The sequence below is a fragment of the Grus americana genome, chromosome 8 (assembly GCF_028858705.1).
Source record: "Grus americana isolate bGruAme1 chromosome 8, bGruAme1.mat, whole genome shotgun sequence".
Lineage (NCBI taxonomy): Eukaryota > Metazoa > Chordata > Aves > Gruiformes > Gruidae > Grus > Grus americana.
The window spans coordinates 17,289,519-17,306,183 of record NC_072859.1 but is presented as its reverse complement, the minus strand read 5'-3'; the positions used below and the strand labels follow the sequence as shown (position 1 = coordinate 17,306,183).

General features: G+C 34.6%; 1 protein-coding gene across 8 annotated transcripts in view; it reads left to right on the top strand.

Moving 5' to 3' along the window:
* Window positions 1-16,665, top strand: part of FNBP1L (formin binding protein 1 like) — a 61,652-nt gene that overhangs the window by 4,881 nt on the left and 40,106 nt on the right. For 3 of the 8 annotated variants that reach the window (XM_054833804.1, XM_054833803.1, XM_054833802.1), the window contains exon 1: window positions 7,151-7,282. The exons of 4 other annotated variants lie outside the window; for them this stretch is intronic. In XM_054833804.1, the coding sequence (XP_054689779.1) occupies window positions 7,166-7,282 (117 nt within the window). In that variant the 5' untranslated portion in view covers window positions 7,151-7,165. Of the gene's footprint in view, window positions 1-580; window positions 601-1,042; window positions 1,071-7,150; window positions 7,283-16,665 lie in introns of those variants that run through there. One more of the 8 variants, XM_054833799.1, reaches the window with a different exon arrangement.

The following is a 16,665-nucleotide window of genomic DNA, read 5'->3' as shown; positions in this document are numbered from 1 at the left end:
TTTAATATCGCTGTTTTAAATGCTGCCTGCCCCTCGTGTATTTGCTTTTAAAGACCAAAGACTGTGAAGCACAGACACTTGCCCTCAGAAAAAAAATTACAGAAAGCTAAACATTGCAACTTGAAGTCTGTTCAGGAACTCTTAACTTGGACCTAGCGTTATACTTCTTCCCCCCCCCCCCCCCCCGCCCCAATTTGAAGTGGAATTAAGTTCCTTTATCAGTAGTTTCTAGAACAGGGCTATTAGTCTCTAGAGGAGCAAAGATCTGCTCAGGACTGAGACAGCTCGTTGCCCAAGTGAGCTGGGGAGTCCAAGACTGGCTGAGGCGTTGCAGTTGCTCTGTGGGTGGGGTGTAGGAGTTGGGCCAGAGAAGGTCCTGAAGCCACCTGCATAAGTTGTGTCTGGCTGTGCAAAATGAAGATGTAGTAGCTTTGCATCAAGTGTACTACATGGAGAAGCCTGATTTAAAGATATTTAGGGGTTACTTTAGTGTTTTGTACAGTACCTTGTACTTAGGATTTATTGGCATGATGAGAATTCAGATAAAAGACACTTATGACGTACTGACAGCACTGCTGTAACAAAACTGAAATATATGGAGTAGGTAAAAGCCATGATTTATATTGGCAGCACAAATGTAGCTTGTGCTTTATATACTTCAAATGAGAGGTTGTAGGTCAGTGTTTTGGAAGAGTGGGGGTTTGTATTTTAGGAGAGCACTGAATTTTCTTCTGTAAGCACTTAAGTGTGTATCGCTTTAGAAAACAGAGCTTTAGCTTACTTACCTCTGTTCACTTTGGCAGGCTTTTAATTTTGTTTTCTTTGTTCAGCTTGTACATGACAGTTAAGGTTTTGTAGTCTATCTTGTATTCAGTTTTGTAAGAAAGTGTTTATCTTCCTTATGTGCTTAAGAAGTATATACAAAAAAGTGAATTTTGACCTCATCCTTTTAATGACAGGCATTTCAGTCACAATGTCATGAAAGTTTTACTGCAACACTTTTATTTCAGCAAAATGTAATATATTTTTTGCTTGATATCAGGAGATACATGCAACTCTACGCTAATGAGGTAACTATGCATAAAATGGTCTGTTTATAACTAAACAACTAGACTTTGATAATACAAACTTTTACATTAAAGTGTACTTTTTAAATGGGTTGTTTTTTTCTGGTGAATCTAGTCATACTTTTTAAAAAAATCAATTAAGGTTATAAAGCAAACTGTTTCCTTAGTTGGAAAAATGTTACTCTTACTGATTGAAAAGAATATTGATTGTTTAATCGTTTTACCAACTCTGTTGGGCAAATAAAGAATATATTTTTTAAATCTGGCACAAAATTAAATTCATTTAAAATTAGCTTAAATCTAGGTTAAAAACAGAAGGAAAACCAGTATTTGTGGAGCTTCAAAGACAGGGCTCTGAACAAGGAGTAAATAAACTATTAGATGTGCTTGTGTTCTACTGCAGCTTTTCCTTCATTGTTCCCTCTTGCTAGCATTAGTGCAGCTTCAGAAGGCAGACCAAGCCACCCTGGGTTTGTTACTTGGCAGCAGGGCACTAGCAACTCACAGTGTTAAGAGTTTCCAGGTGCAGAGAGTTGTTCTGCACAGGTTTTCTGGAGGCCTCGTTGAGCCTAAAGTTCTCCCTCATTAGTGCTTGCACTTGTGGTCATAAAGTAGAATTTTTCAGGATTAAGACTGGTATCTAGATGATAGTTTTTCAGAACATTTGCAAATACATATGTAGGCTTTGCTGATTCACTAATGCAAATCTGATGATTTTGTATCAGGTGTTTTAATACCTCCTTAACCCTGCCTTCTCAAATTGTATCTCTTCATGCTGATTATTGGTAAAAATTGGTATTATTGGTATTTTACCAATAATCAACTGGAATTTACCGATTCACAGTTCTGATTATTTTTTTTCCTGGAGTCTTTATGCTAAAGTAAAAAGTGTGCATGGATGAATTTAAAGACGAATAAGGAGCCAGAATTTAAATTAGGAGATTAGGAAAGCATCTCATGTCTGGTATTTATGTGGTACTTATTTAATATGGCTGTTCTAGTATTGAAACGATGCATGTTACTCTTATTTAATAATTGGTTATATCAGGGACATGACAAGGGAAAGATTTGCTTTGATGAGCCAGTATTTTCTAATTCTTTAAATTCTGTAGCTGCTATTTCTGTTTGTGGATGATGGGCCTTTTTATTTTTCGAGCAACCGTTTTTATCAGTACACCACCTTTCTCTGACGTGGGTGCACATTGGCCAAAATATATATGTCTTGAGTAGGCTGAAGTAGATGGAGGCACTTTGTGCTTTTCAGCATGTCTTGGCTAAACAGCGTGTTCCCTGTTGTGTTACTGCTTCCAATTATGAATGTATTTCCTGTGATAGCATTTTATGAAATAATGTGAATTAATAATAGGAAAATAAATGTTGATTCATTTAAGCCATTCTGTCACTAAAACTGTTTCCTTCTACAACATTTTCTATGCTGTGTGAAATGTGTTTCCCTTTGTATTCTTTTTTATCACAACAAAAAAATTTGATCAATTTTGAAAGTATTATTCCACAAATAGTTTTATTCTCATCAGTGTATTTATAGTTATGGTCACTCTGCAGCATATTCCTTGTGGTATGTCCACACAAAAACTAAGATACTTCAGTGAACTGCCTTGCATGATCATATTCTCTTAATGGTGAGAACAAAGTAGTGAGAATTGGGAAGTCTAGCTTTCTGTAATCCAGTTGAAATTATGCTGCACTTCATTAATAATAGAAAATTGCTGCTGTTTATGTAGATATGCTTTTCACAGTTTTAACTTTTTTTAAACCGCTTTTTTCAAATACAGCATGCTTATGTTCGCCTCATGAGCAGTAAGAGGATTTACACATTAAAGTTCTGTACAGATTTGCATATTTGCTTAATAAGGTGCCCCTGTCTGACTTCTGTCAAACAGTACTGCAATATCCAAGGCAAGAATAAATTAATGGGGGGTTTTTTAGTAACTTGAAATATTTGGAAATAAAAATTATGGATTCTAATATGTTAAAGAATCTACTCAGCGTGAGCATCTGTTCAGTGTGTATGTTTCTGTACATCTGGAGTTCTTTTTGTGATGAGCGTAAAGTGTACAAATAACAGTAACAGAATATTTAACAAAATATATCTGGTTATTGTCATCTTGGGTTTTTGTTCAGTTGAATATGTAGTGCATTTGCTTTGACGCTAAAGGCTCACTGAGCTTTGGAGACTGGAGGGTGGTTGATAATGAAGTTCGTGGTTTAATGAGTGTAGGCAAGTGAAACTGTGTGATTGGCCCTCTGAAGTGGCTTCCTTGGAAATTAATTAAAGAGTTTGTGCTGTCTGTTTAAAAAAAAATCAGGAAGGATATTTTTCAACTTTTGATGCACATTCTGTCTTTCAAACCTCTGTGAACCGTTTAATAGCAGTTGGCAGAAGAAGAGTTTGAATACCGTGTCAGAATATTTTCAGTCTGTAAAACCAGTCTAGCCATCTGTTTCTCACCTCTTGATAAATATTTAAAGCAGAAGTTTTGCTGAGGGCTTTTGTGCTAAGATTTTATGATTAAAAAAAAAGGCTATAGAAGATTTAATGATACTAGTGTTGTGAGCTCCTTGGGGCCAGAAGCATACCATCTTTTATAATTAAGAAACCACTGGCACTATAGAATACTATTTTAGAAATGAGTTACTTTTGACCAAAGAAAGATCAAAGTATATTTGGTGATGTGCTCTTTTTAATCTTTCCTTAAACAAAATTAATTCCGTGCCTAAACTCAAGTTTTTATTTACAAGAGTATGAAATAATTTTCAGTTGAATCAGCAGTTTTTCAAAAGCTGTTAAAAAATTTCTTAAGCTTTCGATGCCTGTTTCAGACATTATTTCCTTCTTGTTTTAAAATCATATATTTTCTTCTTATAGAAGATGATAAATTGTGTGGTAATGTTGTCTAATCTTAAAAGTTGCCAAGTTTAATTATATGGAAAATGTCCACAGAATGTAAATATGAAAAACTTGACTTGAAAAAGTAGCTAAGTATTATTTAGCATATTTGTGTTACAATAATTTCTCATATTTTTGTTCACTAGATTAGAAAAATATCTTTTTTTTTAGCTAAATGGTTTTTTTCAAAGCAGTTGGAAAGTGAGAAACCTTTCTCTACAATTGATATGACTAGGTGGTTAGGTAGTCAGTAGCATTGTTAATGCTAGTAAATTGGGGTTTTTTTTAAACAGTTAAAAACATTGAAAGTTATTCTAAATATCAAACCATATCCCATGTGGAAATTCTTCTGTGCTTTTGAATCTTAATCTTTCATAAGCATCTTTTCTGTGTTAAAGGCAATATTCTATTTAATACATAGAAGTTTGTTAGATGAAACCTGGATATTTTTTTCCCAGATTTCTTCTTCAACTTAACCCAAAGGTTGCAAGCAGTGCTAGGTATGGATTCTCTTTTCAGTGTTCTTGCTGTTGTGATCTGCAAATGCGTGGAGGGAATGTGTCTTGTGGCTAAAGTATGAAATTACAGCGTTTTCCAGATGCATGGGATGGCCATACATTTCCTCTGTCATGGGTAAGATACTGGATAAAATGCTTAACCTCTGTGAGGTTACAGTCTTTCACAAGGAGTATTATGCAGCTTATCTCATCCTTGTGAAGACCTCTGAGATTTCCAGATAGAAAGTTATGTAAGGATTAAGTACTTGATTATTGAATGTGTAGTTACTTCAGACTCTGGAATGAAAACAATTGTATCGAGTTTTAGTTAGAAATAATGTTTGTCCATATTTTTTCCAGCAATTGTCTGGTTCATAAACATCTGACCTTTTTACTGATTTTTCCAGGAAGGGGTGAGTCATTGTCTTGAGACTTTATCAGTTTGGTTTTGATGTTGAACATAATTTAATTTAAGAATACCTACGTGTTTGTGCCCTTAGATATCTGTTTAGAAACTATTTTTTCAGTTTTGAAAGCCATTTGTCACGTGATACTTATTAATATGGCATCTGTTTTTATTTATGGCCCCATTTGTGTATGTACTTGGAAATGTGTATGTTCTTCAAGGAAGTTTGTACAAACATACATGGGACTGTACTAATCTGGAAATGCTGAGTGCTGGAAAAATATTTCTGTCTTTTTAAAAATGTATGTAATATCCTTGTTGATAATACAAAATCTAAGAGTTGCCTATATCAAGATTTGAAATGCTATAGCTGGCAGTTTGTTTCCCTGAGTTAGAATAGCAGGAGGTTGTTTGAGATTGCAAGGTCTTTTGTCGCAACCAAGCAGAGGATTTCTTTAAAGAGTGTATCTGTCAAAATAATCCTTTGCAACAGCAAATTCATCAGAACTTGGGATGGAGAAAAGCATGAGTAGAGAAAAGTGTGTTGTCAATGTGTTCAGGTTTCTGTGCTTTGTGAGGGATGTCCAAGTAGGTAAGATTTGTGCTTTCAACAGTTTGCAAGTAAGTACTGGAAGACAGAAGGGTTGTGTTAATGCTTGTGTAGAGTTATAACTGATGCTGTAGACCTACTGAAATAAGTCTAAAAGTTCATTTATATATTTAAATTAGTTCTTATACTGGATTGATCTGGGTGAGACCCTCTTATTATTAATACAGTAATTAAACACTTCAGTTGTTAAATTTGCAGAGCAGTTTTTTAGCATGCTTGGTAAAGCCAGTAATTGAGTAACGCAGGGTTGGTGGGTGAGGTTTGGTTTTTTGGTTTTTTTTGTTTGTTTTTTTTTATTGAGGGGAAGTTCTTTAAGACATTTCACATTAAATTTTCATTGTTCATAGCACACATGTGCATACTTTTTCTTGCAACTTGAATTCTTTTTGGTAGAAAAAGAATTCCCTGAAGTCTAGATATGTTCAGCTTTTTCCTTGTGTTGGTGAACAAATTGTTCAGTGAAAGCTGAAATTCCAATCAACTTGTTTCATTTTGCCCCTAGTGAGTTTACGTACCCCAGTCCCAGTGCTCTCTTGGCAGAAAGTTTAGAGGTTCGTGTTCGGATGCGTGTCAGTGCTTCAGCTGGATGGGAGGAGAAGGAAAAAAATAGTACTATACTAATGAAAACCTTCTGGTTTTCATTAAAATGCTCACCCTCTACACTGACTTTGTTTATGGAATTATCTACAATAAATTTGTTTGTCTTGGTTGCTGGTTTTTTTCCACTACAAGTTCTATTTTAAGAGGAGAGTGGCAGCACTACTGTATTTCTGCTAGGTGGCAAGAACAAGAAAGGTCTTAATTTCAGGTGTACATACTTTTCTGTGAGTTTTAATAGTTTAATAGTTTCTGTTAATTTCAGTAGTACTGAAATTTGAAACAGTTACATGTGAGATTCTTTAATACCTTTTCCTTGATTTTTTTTTTTCTTTAGTCAGAACTCTGCTTCTGCCTTGTCATTTACAATAAAAAGGGCATTAGACTGCTAAAACTGCTTTCTGGCATTGTGGTTTGTATCTAGATTTGGTACTTTCTACATCTTTCAAAGGAGAAGTGCAGTCTTACAGTTAGCTAAAAAAATCCTAATATTGCAAGACCTGAACTTTTCTTGGGCTTTACTGTGGAACTCTTGTGTGGTGTTGTGCAAATAAACTTATTTGTTGTCTCTGTTAGTTGTATTGTAAAATTGGAATGAAGTTTGGGTTTTTTTTAAATCAAATTAATGTTGTAACAATATCTGCATTTGTAGAATACTTCAGCGTTCTTTAATGTGTAAGTGCAAAGTAATACAGTGTTTTAAAATGTTAGAAGCAAAACACAAAAAGCAACAAATTCTAATAACTTGTCCTGATTCTCATTGATCAGACTGTCTACTTGAAGTAATCATTTAAAATTCTTCACTTGAATGGGTAAAATCTGCTGTGTACTAACAAGAAGGTTCACCATTTAATCATAGTATCTATTAATGTAATGCTTACACTTAGCAAGTATTTGTTTAGGAGGCAGGTACTGTGCAAATTACTTCTCACTGGTTGGTACACAAGAAATAGTACAACATGCTTTTTTTTCTGTAGTTCCGTGTTAAGTAAACAATATTTTTTCAGCATTGTGCAATGAAATGACATCCACTTGATTTGAGTTTGGAGTGTTATTTGCGTACTGAAGAACTTCTAAAATATGACAGCAATTGCACTGGAGAGTTGCAAGGCAGTCTTACTTTTGGCATGCTTGGGGGAACCAGATTTGAGTGAAGGTGATGAAGACGGGTGTGTCTCTTGCATCTATATCTGCTTTGTAAGTCCTGTGGAAAGGCAGCATATGATTGCTGGATTCTTTCTCATGATGGGTGCCCAACTCAAGTGGATGTGTAAACTTCACCTTGTAAATTCTGGTTGGCAGAGTAACTGAGGGGGTTTTCTTTGAATGTGGGTATGCTTCTTGTACACTTAGTTTTTCTCCCAGATGCTTCATTTCTTTCAAAAGAGGTAAATAATGTTTTACTTTTCTAATAATGTTTTCAAATAAGCATTTGCTCTAGGTGGCATAGAGTTTTCTTGTGGCTGCGAGTAGGAAAATAATTGATATGTATGAACCCAAGACAATATCTGTGCTACGATGCAGTTGGCTTTCTCTGCAGTAGAGGAATATTATGGTAGAGGAAATTGCAATGTGTCTAATGCTCAACCCTTTTTTTCCTATAATAAGGGAATAAATTGCTTCTGTTTTAGCTGTCTGTTGTGACGTCTAGTTGTCCTGCATTTGCCCCCCTATTTATATGAAGTCAGTCACAATCAGAGGAATATTTAGAGTATTTGATATCTGTCATCAATAGTTGGAGTGTATTTTTGTATGTATTTAGTGCCTGGAACCATTAGTCACATAGCGGGCTCGTGTTGTGCTGTGTTCTACACAAACACAGAGCATAAAGACCATCCTCAATTCAGTTAAATTTTGCTTCTAACGGAAGATGGGCCATTTACTGATCATGCCAAATTACAGAGTTGTGCAAAACCAAATATTACTCAGCATGATGGGCAGTGATCTCAACTGCAGCACCATAACTGTTTCTTTTGGTAAGCCTGGCAAGGAAAGGGTAGCAACAGGGTGGACCTTTGTCATGTTTGCAGGGGATTAGCACGTAAGCAACCTAAAAGAATGCAGGAAATACTTGTTGAAATGTACAAGGGAGCATTGGAGTCTCATGAAAAGCAGACAGTAATCCTTTGGTATAATGAGGTAATAGAGGTGGAATCAGTCAGCAGTGCCCTTGAAAATTAGATTAGAGGCTAATGTTTGATGCAGTAGAGAAGGATGCAAAGAGACAGGGAGAGGTAACACTCCAGAAATGTATGCGGGTGAAATGATAATCTCTTAATAGCAGAGAAGAGGATGTTGCTGTAACTGAGAAGTGAGATAGATAAAGAATGGATAAAAATTGCAGCTATTGGAATGGTTAGGAAGAGACTGATTTTCAAACAGTGATGTAGAAATTATTAAGTCTTAGGATAGAATGTAGATTGGAGATTCAGGAAAGAAGTTAAATGCTCAGGTGAAAGAAAAGTTAAAGGTTAAGACCCCAGTTTATAAAAGGTACAAAGCAATAAAGTGCAGTAGCTGGTAAGAGATGATACACATTATCTGGATTTTAATAAAATATGTTTTATCTTAGTTTTTCTCTGATAATAATTTCAAATTCGTGATTAGTAAATGGAGAACTGTATAAATGCTCATTATTGATGACTAGTAAAACAATTTTGTTCTGAAGAGTCAAGTATGGGTTCCCCTATCCCCCTTAGATCTACTTTTATTTAGATCCTAGTAGTGCAGATACTTGTCTATATATTTAATTTTACCAGTATTTGTTCATTTTGTGAGCAAAGGTCTCACAGGATCAGTGAAACTCATTAATATGTGCTTGAGTATAAGTATTGTATACCAGGAACTTTTCAGAGCAGATTTTTTTAAGAGAGGGGGTAATTGCAAAACTGATTAAATCTGCAGATACTCTGGTGATATTGTAGTACTAATGCATTTTTCACCCTGCCCGGCTCCTTCAGTGTGTTTCTGTGGTAAAATGTGCGGTATATCCTGAGTTACCACTTTGCATCTTAGCTTCCTGACTCTACCTGTAGATTGTAGTTGCTGCACTGCATTATTTAAATCAGCAAAAATGAATGATTTGTTATTTTCTTTAATTATTTAATGAGATCTTTTTTCAGGTTTATGAGCTTTGACTGCTGTAAACTAGAATTTAGTAGAACAAAGATATAGGTTAGTACTTGGATTTATGAATGGTGAAAATTGTACTCTCATTATTTAGAAGTAATTAATTAAAAGTTTATTTTAATAACTTTATTATCTGAGGAATTTGCTAAACAGTGATAACATTTGAAATCTGTGCAGTATGGTCAAGAAGGTGTTAAAAATTTATTTGGAGGAGGGAAAGAGAAGGATGAACTTGAGTTGAAAGGTTCTTCGGCATGATGTAATAAAGCAGGAAAAAACAGACTGGAATGTCTGATTGGGTCTCATATCTAAGAAGATGGCATGTTTCAAAGAGGAAAACAGAGTTTCTTGAAAATAAATAGTAACTTATCAGGAAAATCCAAATGCCTGGGATTTTTCTACTTTGTAAGTAATGCAAGGGGAATGTAGACTGTACAGTTCCATGAAACTTAAATAGAAATGTCACCATGTGAGGCAAGCCAAGCAATTTTGTGAGGTATCCTGACTCTTTGGCATGATACTCAAATACTTCTGTAGCAAGAGGTGTGGTGCTCTGATTAAGTCTTTATGTTGAGACTAAGGAAATAGGCGTTGTGGGTTATTTGTTCTTTATTTTGTAAAAGCTGTGAGGCCTTTCGTGTCCCTTGTCGTGTTCTCATTCCTGCTGAAGCATTGCATTCATATAATCTAGATTTTTTTAATTTATCTCCTGGAGTTTGAGACACCATTAGTATTCAGTAGTTTTTTCCTGCCTGATCTCTCTCTAGTAACAAGGGCAAATTCTTTCTAAAATGGCTTCTTAAGAAACTTTGTTACTTGGGTACTGGTGCTAGGGAGTGTAATGATTATCTCTTTCCAGGAACAATGTTGCGGTTCCTCGGTGCTGGCCCAGCACTTGAGAGATGCCAGTGTGATTTCCCCAGTTTCAGCTTTATCTTCTGCATTCCTGAGAGGGAAATAGTGAGGTAGGAGGAGTTGTATGTAACTAAGAAGTTTTAACCAGAAGAAACATCCTATCAATGGATTGGAATTGGAGTCTTGTCAAACCAGGAATTGGTTCTGTATGTTAAAACCTTAGTAGGTGTAAATAAAACCAATGATGGGCTGTGTATGCTAAGCTGCTGTTTGTGCTTGGATGTCTTAGCACCCAGTGACTTTCAATTACTTTGGTTCTGAGGGGATGCCATTTAGTTTTGCTGAAATTTCAATAGTTGAACTGAAGTAATTTTCTTAGAGGTTTAAAATAAAATCTTAAAGGTGAGATGCCAGTGGTATTTATGCTTAGTGATTCTTAGATAAAACATTTTTCCACGTTCAGTCTGGTTTATACGGCAAGACTGTTATTGTGGGCTGTGTTATGAATACATCTTGACATAATTTGTATGAAATGCCTTGCAATTTTTGAGAAACTATGTAATCAACCGAGGGTGATAGTACTGAATGGCCAGCATTCATGCTTTTTTCAATAATAAGGTACAATGAAGTATCTGTGTTTCAAACACAAGTTTCAATCCTGAGTTTTAATTCTGAAAGGAGAGCTGTTTCATCTTTATACAGACCTTAGGTAGGATTATTGCTATTAGTTTGCCTATACTGGATGCTGGGAAACTGAGAACAGTGAATTTCTGACAAAGACCATATATGTAAATGTTTCTTATGATCTTGACAGACTATTTGTAGTAGTTTGTACTTAGCATTTCAAACTTTTATCATGCAGGCACAATCAGACTGTAAGTCAAACCTGAAGCTTGTGGCTTTCGTGATTGTTTTTCTTCCTTAGGTCATTGGAAAAGAGGCTTAATTTTTTGCTGACTTCTGTTCATTTGTGGGAAGAGGATCATGCTCCTGTATCTCCAAGTTTATCTGACAGTTGTTTGGATCTTGCCTGTGATACTTTTAGGACTGGTACCAGTTACTCTGTTAGGAAGACAGCATAGCTTTTCATAATGTCATTTCTTCCTATCCTTTCTTAAGTTGTTAATTCCTCTTACTCAATACAATACACCCTCAAACTTGTTAATAATTTCAGTGGATTTACAGGTGACTTTTCAGTAATTAATTTTACCGTATGTCTGTTGTGGAATGCTTTCTCTTCAGTTCTGGTTGTATATATATTTTGTTCGTTAAACAGTGAGGAATGAGTGATGCATGTTTAAACTTCTGTAAATTTTTGTCTTGTTGGTCAGGATAATGACATGGAAAGGAAAGATAGAACATTTGCAGGCTTCATCCATGCTAAAGCAATCAATGTAAAGCAGTCTTTCAAATGTTGTAAAGGGATTTTTGTTCTTCAGGTACACAAATTGTCCTGTCAACTGTATGTACATATGAAAAACACCTTGCATCTCTCCATATCTGTAATTTCAGGTGATAAGTTTTAAAGCATTTCTTCAAGAGCACTTTGCAATTTTTTCATTTATTTCCAGTTGATTTCAATTATCTCAAATAAGTACAGTATGCAGTTTAACCTCATTGCAAGAAGGTGGTAGGGTTTTTTTTTTTTTGAGATGTTACTAGATTTTGTAGAGAGCTGATGAGGGCACTTGAAAAATCTAAATAAAAATCTACATATTTGTGTCAGAAGTAAAGAGTTTGAGGCTTTACTTGAGGTTGGATCCTTTATCTTTCAATATTCTCTGCCACTAAACAAGCTAATGCAATAGTAAGTTTATACCAGGAAATGGCACCCTAACATATTAAGCAATTTTTTGCCATGAGATTCTGCTTTTCTTTTTCCTGAAAACAATTTCTTTATATCTTCATTTGCCAGAAGTTCCTAACAATTTACTTGCTCCATTTTTAGTTTGTTTAGACTATCTTATGTTATTTTTATTCATAATCTTTTATGTCTTTAGAGTTACAATTCATTCAGTTGCTTCAACAGCATTAGTTTCTGTCTTCTGCTTAGTATTAACTTCTATTTTATGAGGAAAGTAGAAGAATAAAGAGTTGGCATGGCAAGTTAACGATGAAGAAGTACCAGTTACGTAAAGTTATGTGTAAGAAGGTCATCTTTTGGGGTACAGCATGCTTTATGATACGTGCAGTTTTCTTCTGGGCTTTTTATGAGCTGTGGTTTATCATCTCTATTATATGGTATAAAACATCTGCAACATCTTAAAAAGGTGTTACTGAAGGCTTTCATGTTAATATTTCAGCAGTCTTTCATAATCAGTACTGCCATATGAAGAACACTTTTCTGCAGCCATCACTGCTTTAACTTTTTTGAGTGAAAACAAAGGTAGAGATGTTTTATATAGTGCTTAAATGTGCAGTTTATGAGTTTATCTTTTGGCTTTAAACCTCAAGGAAAGTATATGAAAAGACACTTCCAGTAAAGCTGTATTTAATAATAGCTGACGCAGAAGGTAGTACAGCTCATCCAATTACATTCATCTGGCTAGAAACAGTTTACTGTGTCAATTGCAAATAGTTTATTTGAATTATATTTGGTATGCTGTTACCCTACATTAATATTAAGAATCCTGAGTTAGCTCTTGAGAAAAACACCTTTATTCAGTATTTTCTCCATGATTTTATATGCCTGATTTCACCTCAGTATTTGTGTACTAGTTGTGCATTTATCATTGTTGTGGCCCAGTTTTATTCCTATTCAGTATTCTGCTGTAGTTACTGGGAATCTACTTGTTTCCATTTGAGTTCTTTACCTATTTCATCTGTTCTATTGCAAAAAAGCTATTATTAGTTTACGCATTGCAGTTGTAAAAAGAGAGTTGTTTCTAAGATACACAGATTCAGAAATCAGAGATGAATATGCAGATGTGCTGGTAAGTGTATTGTGTAATGTCCTGTTTGTTGAAATGGGGAAAACTATTTTGCAGCATGGGAAAAAATATTTTAATTAACATTTTATTGTTGAGTTTGGAATCCTTGATGTGAGAAGTTTGCAGTACTTGTGAGCAACAAAGTTCCCTATCAATCAAAACACTTTATATAGGCTTAGTTAAAAGTATGGTTATTAAGATATTAGTATGTTGTATCTCAGCATGATTTTAAAATGCAAGTAGGACAAGTGAAACTAACTTTTGGAGTTGAAGGTAAATGTTATTACGGTATAGGCTTTCTTTTTGCAATTCAAGAAACACCAAGAATTTTAACCTGTGTTTCGTGTTGTTATCATCAGGGTCACATTCATTCAAGTGACTTGGGCTAAAATCTAGTTCTCTGGATGACTCTTTCATATAGGAAGATCAAATTGTAAGCAGTATTCTTTCTCTTGTGTTTTTATCTCCCTATCTAAATCTGTCTAGAATGTACAAGGTTGTTTTCAATTTGCAGAGAAGTGAAGTTGCTTTGAAGTAAAGAAATAGAAGAAATCTAACATTCTGAATTAAAAATTTTACATTGATGATTTAATTGCTAAAGAGATGTTTCAGGATATTGCTGACGGTTTAAGATAGACATATATTCTTGACTGTTACTTGATTCAGTTTTGCTACCTTTGTTTCAGTTTATGAATTTACTTTGAAGCTGGACAGTGGAGATACTGAATCTTGGTACAAAATACTATGTAATGGGTCTCAATTTATCAGCTAAGTACTTTGTTTCTGCTTTTTTATCATGTGAAAACAAATTTTACTGTCACAATAAACCTTGTGATTTTTTTTTTTAATGTGAATTGCCTGTTCTGCTCTTGTAGAAGTATAATAATTTTGCTTATACTTATTAAGCATTTTAAAGCATCTGGGAAATCCTTCATGTGACTGCTTTGTGATATCATATATGATACAGAAGAACATTCAAAACTTATGTTTTGATAAATGATCTTTTAAACATTTTAAATATTTAGTACTTCTCTGAGACTCATGGGGACAATAGTTATAAATAAAAAACATTTATGACAGTGTTCTTCTCCTTTGCGGGAATGATATGTAGTTGTCTTTGAACTCTTTTCTTGAGATTTTCTTGCTTCTGTTCCGAATCATTCTCTTCAGAAAAAATGGATGGCTGGGGAGTGTCTTTAGTTTCTTCCATTTCCCATTATATGCTAAAAATGCATTGAATTCAGGTATTGACACAGATAAGAAAATGACTAATTACATTTTATTTTGTTTGTATTTATTTTCTTTTAAAAAGATAGGCATAGATTTACACATTGATAGTAATGATTTATAAAATAAAGAGCTACTTAGGGGAAAGGCACATCTCTTGCATTTTTTCTACCACAAAATCCTGATGTATTTTTGATTACAAATAGACATGCTTTAATCACTCATTTGAAAATGTTTCTCCTAGGATATAAAGTGTTAAGGCTCCCCAGATATGAAATACTGATTTTTCAGTGGGTTTTTAATCAAGCTGATAATGATAATAACGAAGTTGGAGCTCCCATATGCAATTAGCTTGTTTCAGTTTTATAGTCAATGTAATATGAAAAGACGTAACAGTTTTCTTCAGTGTAAAAGAAATAGTTTTGTGGTTTTGTCATTATTTCATGTTTTATTCAATATTTGAGGCTGATTCTCAGAATTTATTTAGCATTTTATGACAGTTCCTAGGACATTGATTATTTACTGAGATTTATCACTTACTGTTTAATATTTTGCTATTTTAATTCCCTGGGGATTTAGTGAAGTAAGAACTTAGTACATGAGTAGCACTTCATGTTGAAGAATGAAATTACAAATAGTTGGGTTTTCCATATAGAAGATAAAGAATGTGATGTGGCAATGACATAAAACACAGGAGAGATCCCACGTCTTCAGTCGAGAAAAAGACTGTGCCACTTTCTTCTACTTACAGGTCGATGTGTAGTAAGGAGTGTTAGTTTTATAGGATTCTTTGATTAGAACTAGATTTTGAAAGGGAAGTACAATGATTCATAGTGAGTATCTGTGCTGATCTGCAATTGAATTTTGAACTACATCTCCTGTATATTGTTGAGCACTTTTTTTACTGTTTTGCTCTTTATTATTTCTGATTTGGTAATACCGAAAAGTCATTAGGAAAGAGACTTGCTAATTATTTCCTGTGGTAGCAGTTTTTCTGTGGCTGTCATCAATGGACCAAGCTGCTTTGTGTGGAGTATAGAATTAACATAGTGTTTAAAATGTTGCTGTTAAATTGGTTTCCCAAAGTATTTCTTGATTAGGGCAGAGAGAAGGTTCTCTGTATCTGCCTATGGAGTAAACAATAGGGTAAATTGTGCAAGAGAGGCTTAAAGAAGGAATTAAAAGGGAAGTAGTAGATGGACAGGAGACGAAAAAATTAGAAGATGATTAAAAACTGATCCTGAGAAATTATGAGAGGGCAAAAGTGGCCAAGACTCTTCTGTTTCAGTCCCAGGTAAAAGTACCTAGGTTTAATGCTTGTTTGTACCTCTCTGATCGCCACTGTATTTCAGTGTGAATACCCTTGTATTTTTATAAGTTTAGTCAGGAAGGATAACTGCAGAAGATAGGCTCCTGCTGAAGTACCTTTTGATTTCCGCATTGCCTGTTTGATTTGCTCTCAAAAAGAAATTGGCTTTTTGAAAAGAAATGGATGCAGCCTGGTGTCAGTATTGCCAGATGTGACCCTGTTGTTCCATGTTTACTTCTGTCCTGAAGGTAAGTACTATTTGTCTTGCTTCGGAAATATTTGCACTGATTATGCTATAGATTTGCTTGCTTTCTATATTGAACTCTTGCGGTGGTGTGGAATATATTTATGGAGCCCATTGTCTTTGTAATACTTACGTGATTGCTATGTCAGATTACAGAAACAGTATGAAGTTGAGCTGTTTAGAGTTTGGGCTTTGTATATGTTTTGGAAAGAAGGAGAAACATAGTAATGACAATTTAAAAATGTGGGGGTTTTTTTCAGTACACTGAAGTTTGTACTCTGCTTTTGTATATGCAACTTCAGTGTCTAAATGTGCTGTAATAGGGGGTTTTTACCATTTTAAAAATGTAACTTTTCTAATGGCAGTGCATATGCTTATGGTTAAGTTGCATCACTCTGAATTTCCCTTGTAATTTAAGGTATTTGGGAAGGAAAAATACCTTGTTAACCTGGAAGGGGAACAGTATGTGTTTGTAGTGTTTGATCTTGCAAAGAAAGTACATTTCTACTAGAAAAAAAAATGTTTTATGACTAATTTTAATGTTATTCTTACAGTACAGGTTATGATTCTGAAGTCTATGGTGAAGTATAAGAGGATTTCACTGTGTATTTCTACGCTCATATCTTAAACTCTGAGATAAACTGACACACAGCAGAATTGTGTTACATTTTAATATTGAGTTATCTGAATCACAAAACCTTGAAAAATTCCATTGTTTTGAAGAAGCCAGTAGTAACATCTGGTTTTAGTTTAAATTCTTTACTCAGTTATGTTACTGTTACTACAAATACTGCTTTAAAAACAACGATTGCAATGGATTCCAGTGCAAATAGAGGATGGGTTTAGTGTGTTTGATAACTTATTTTATATCCCCCCCCCCCCCCCG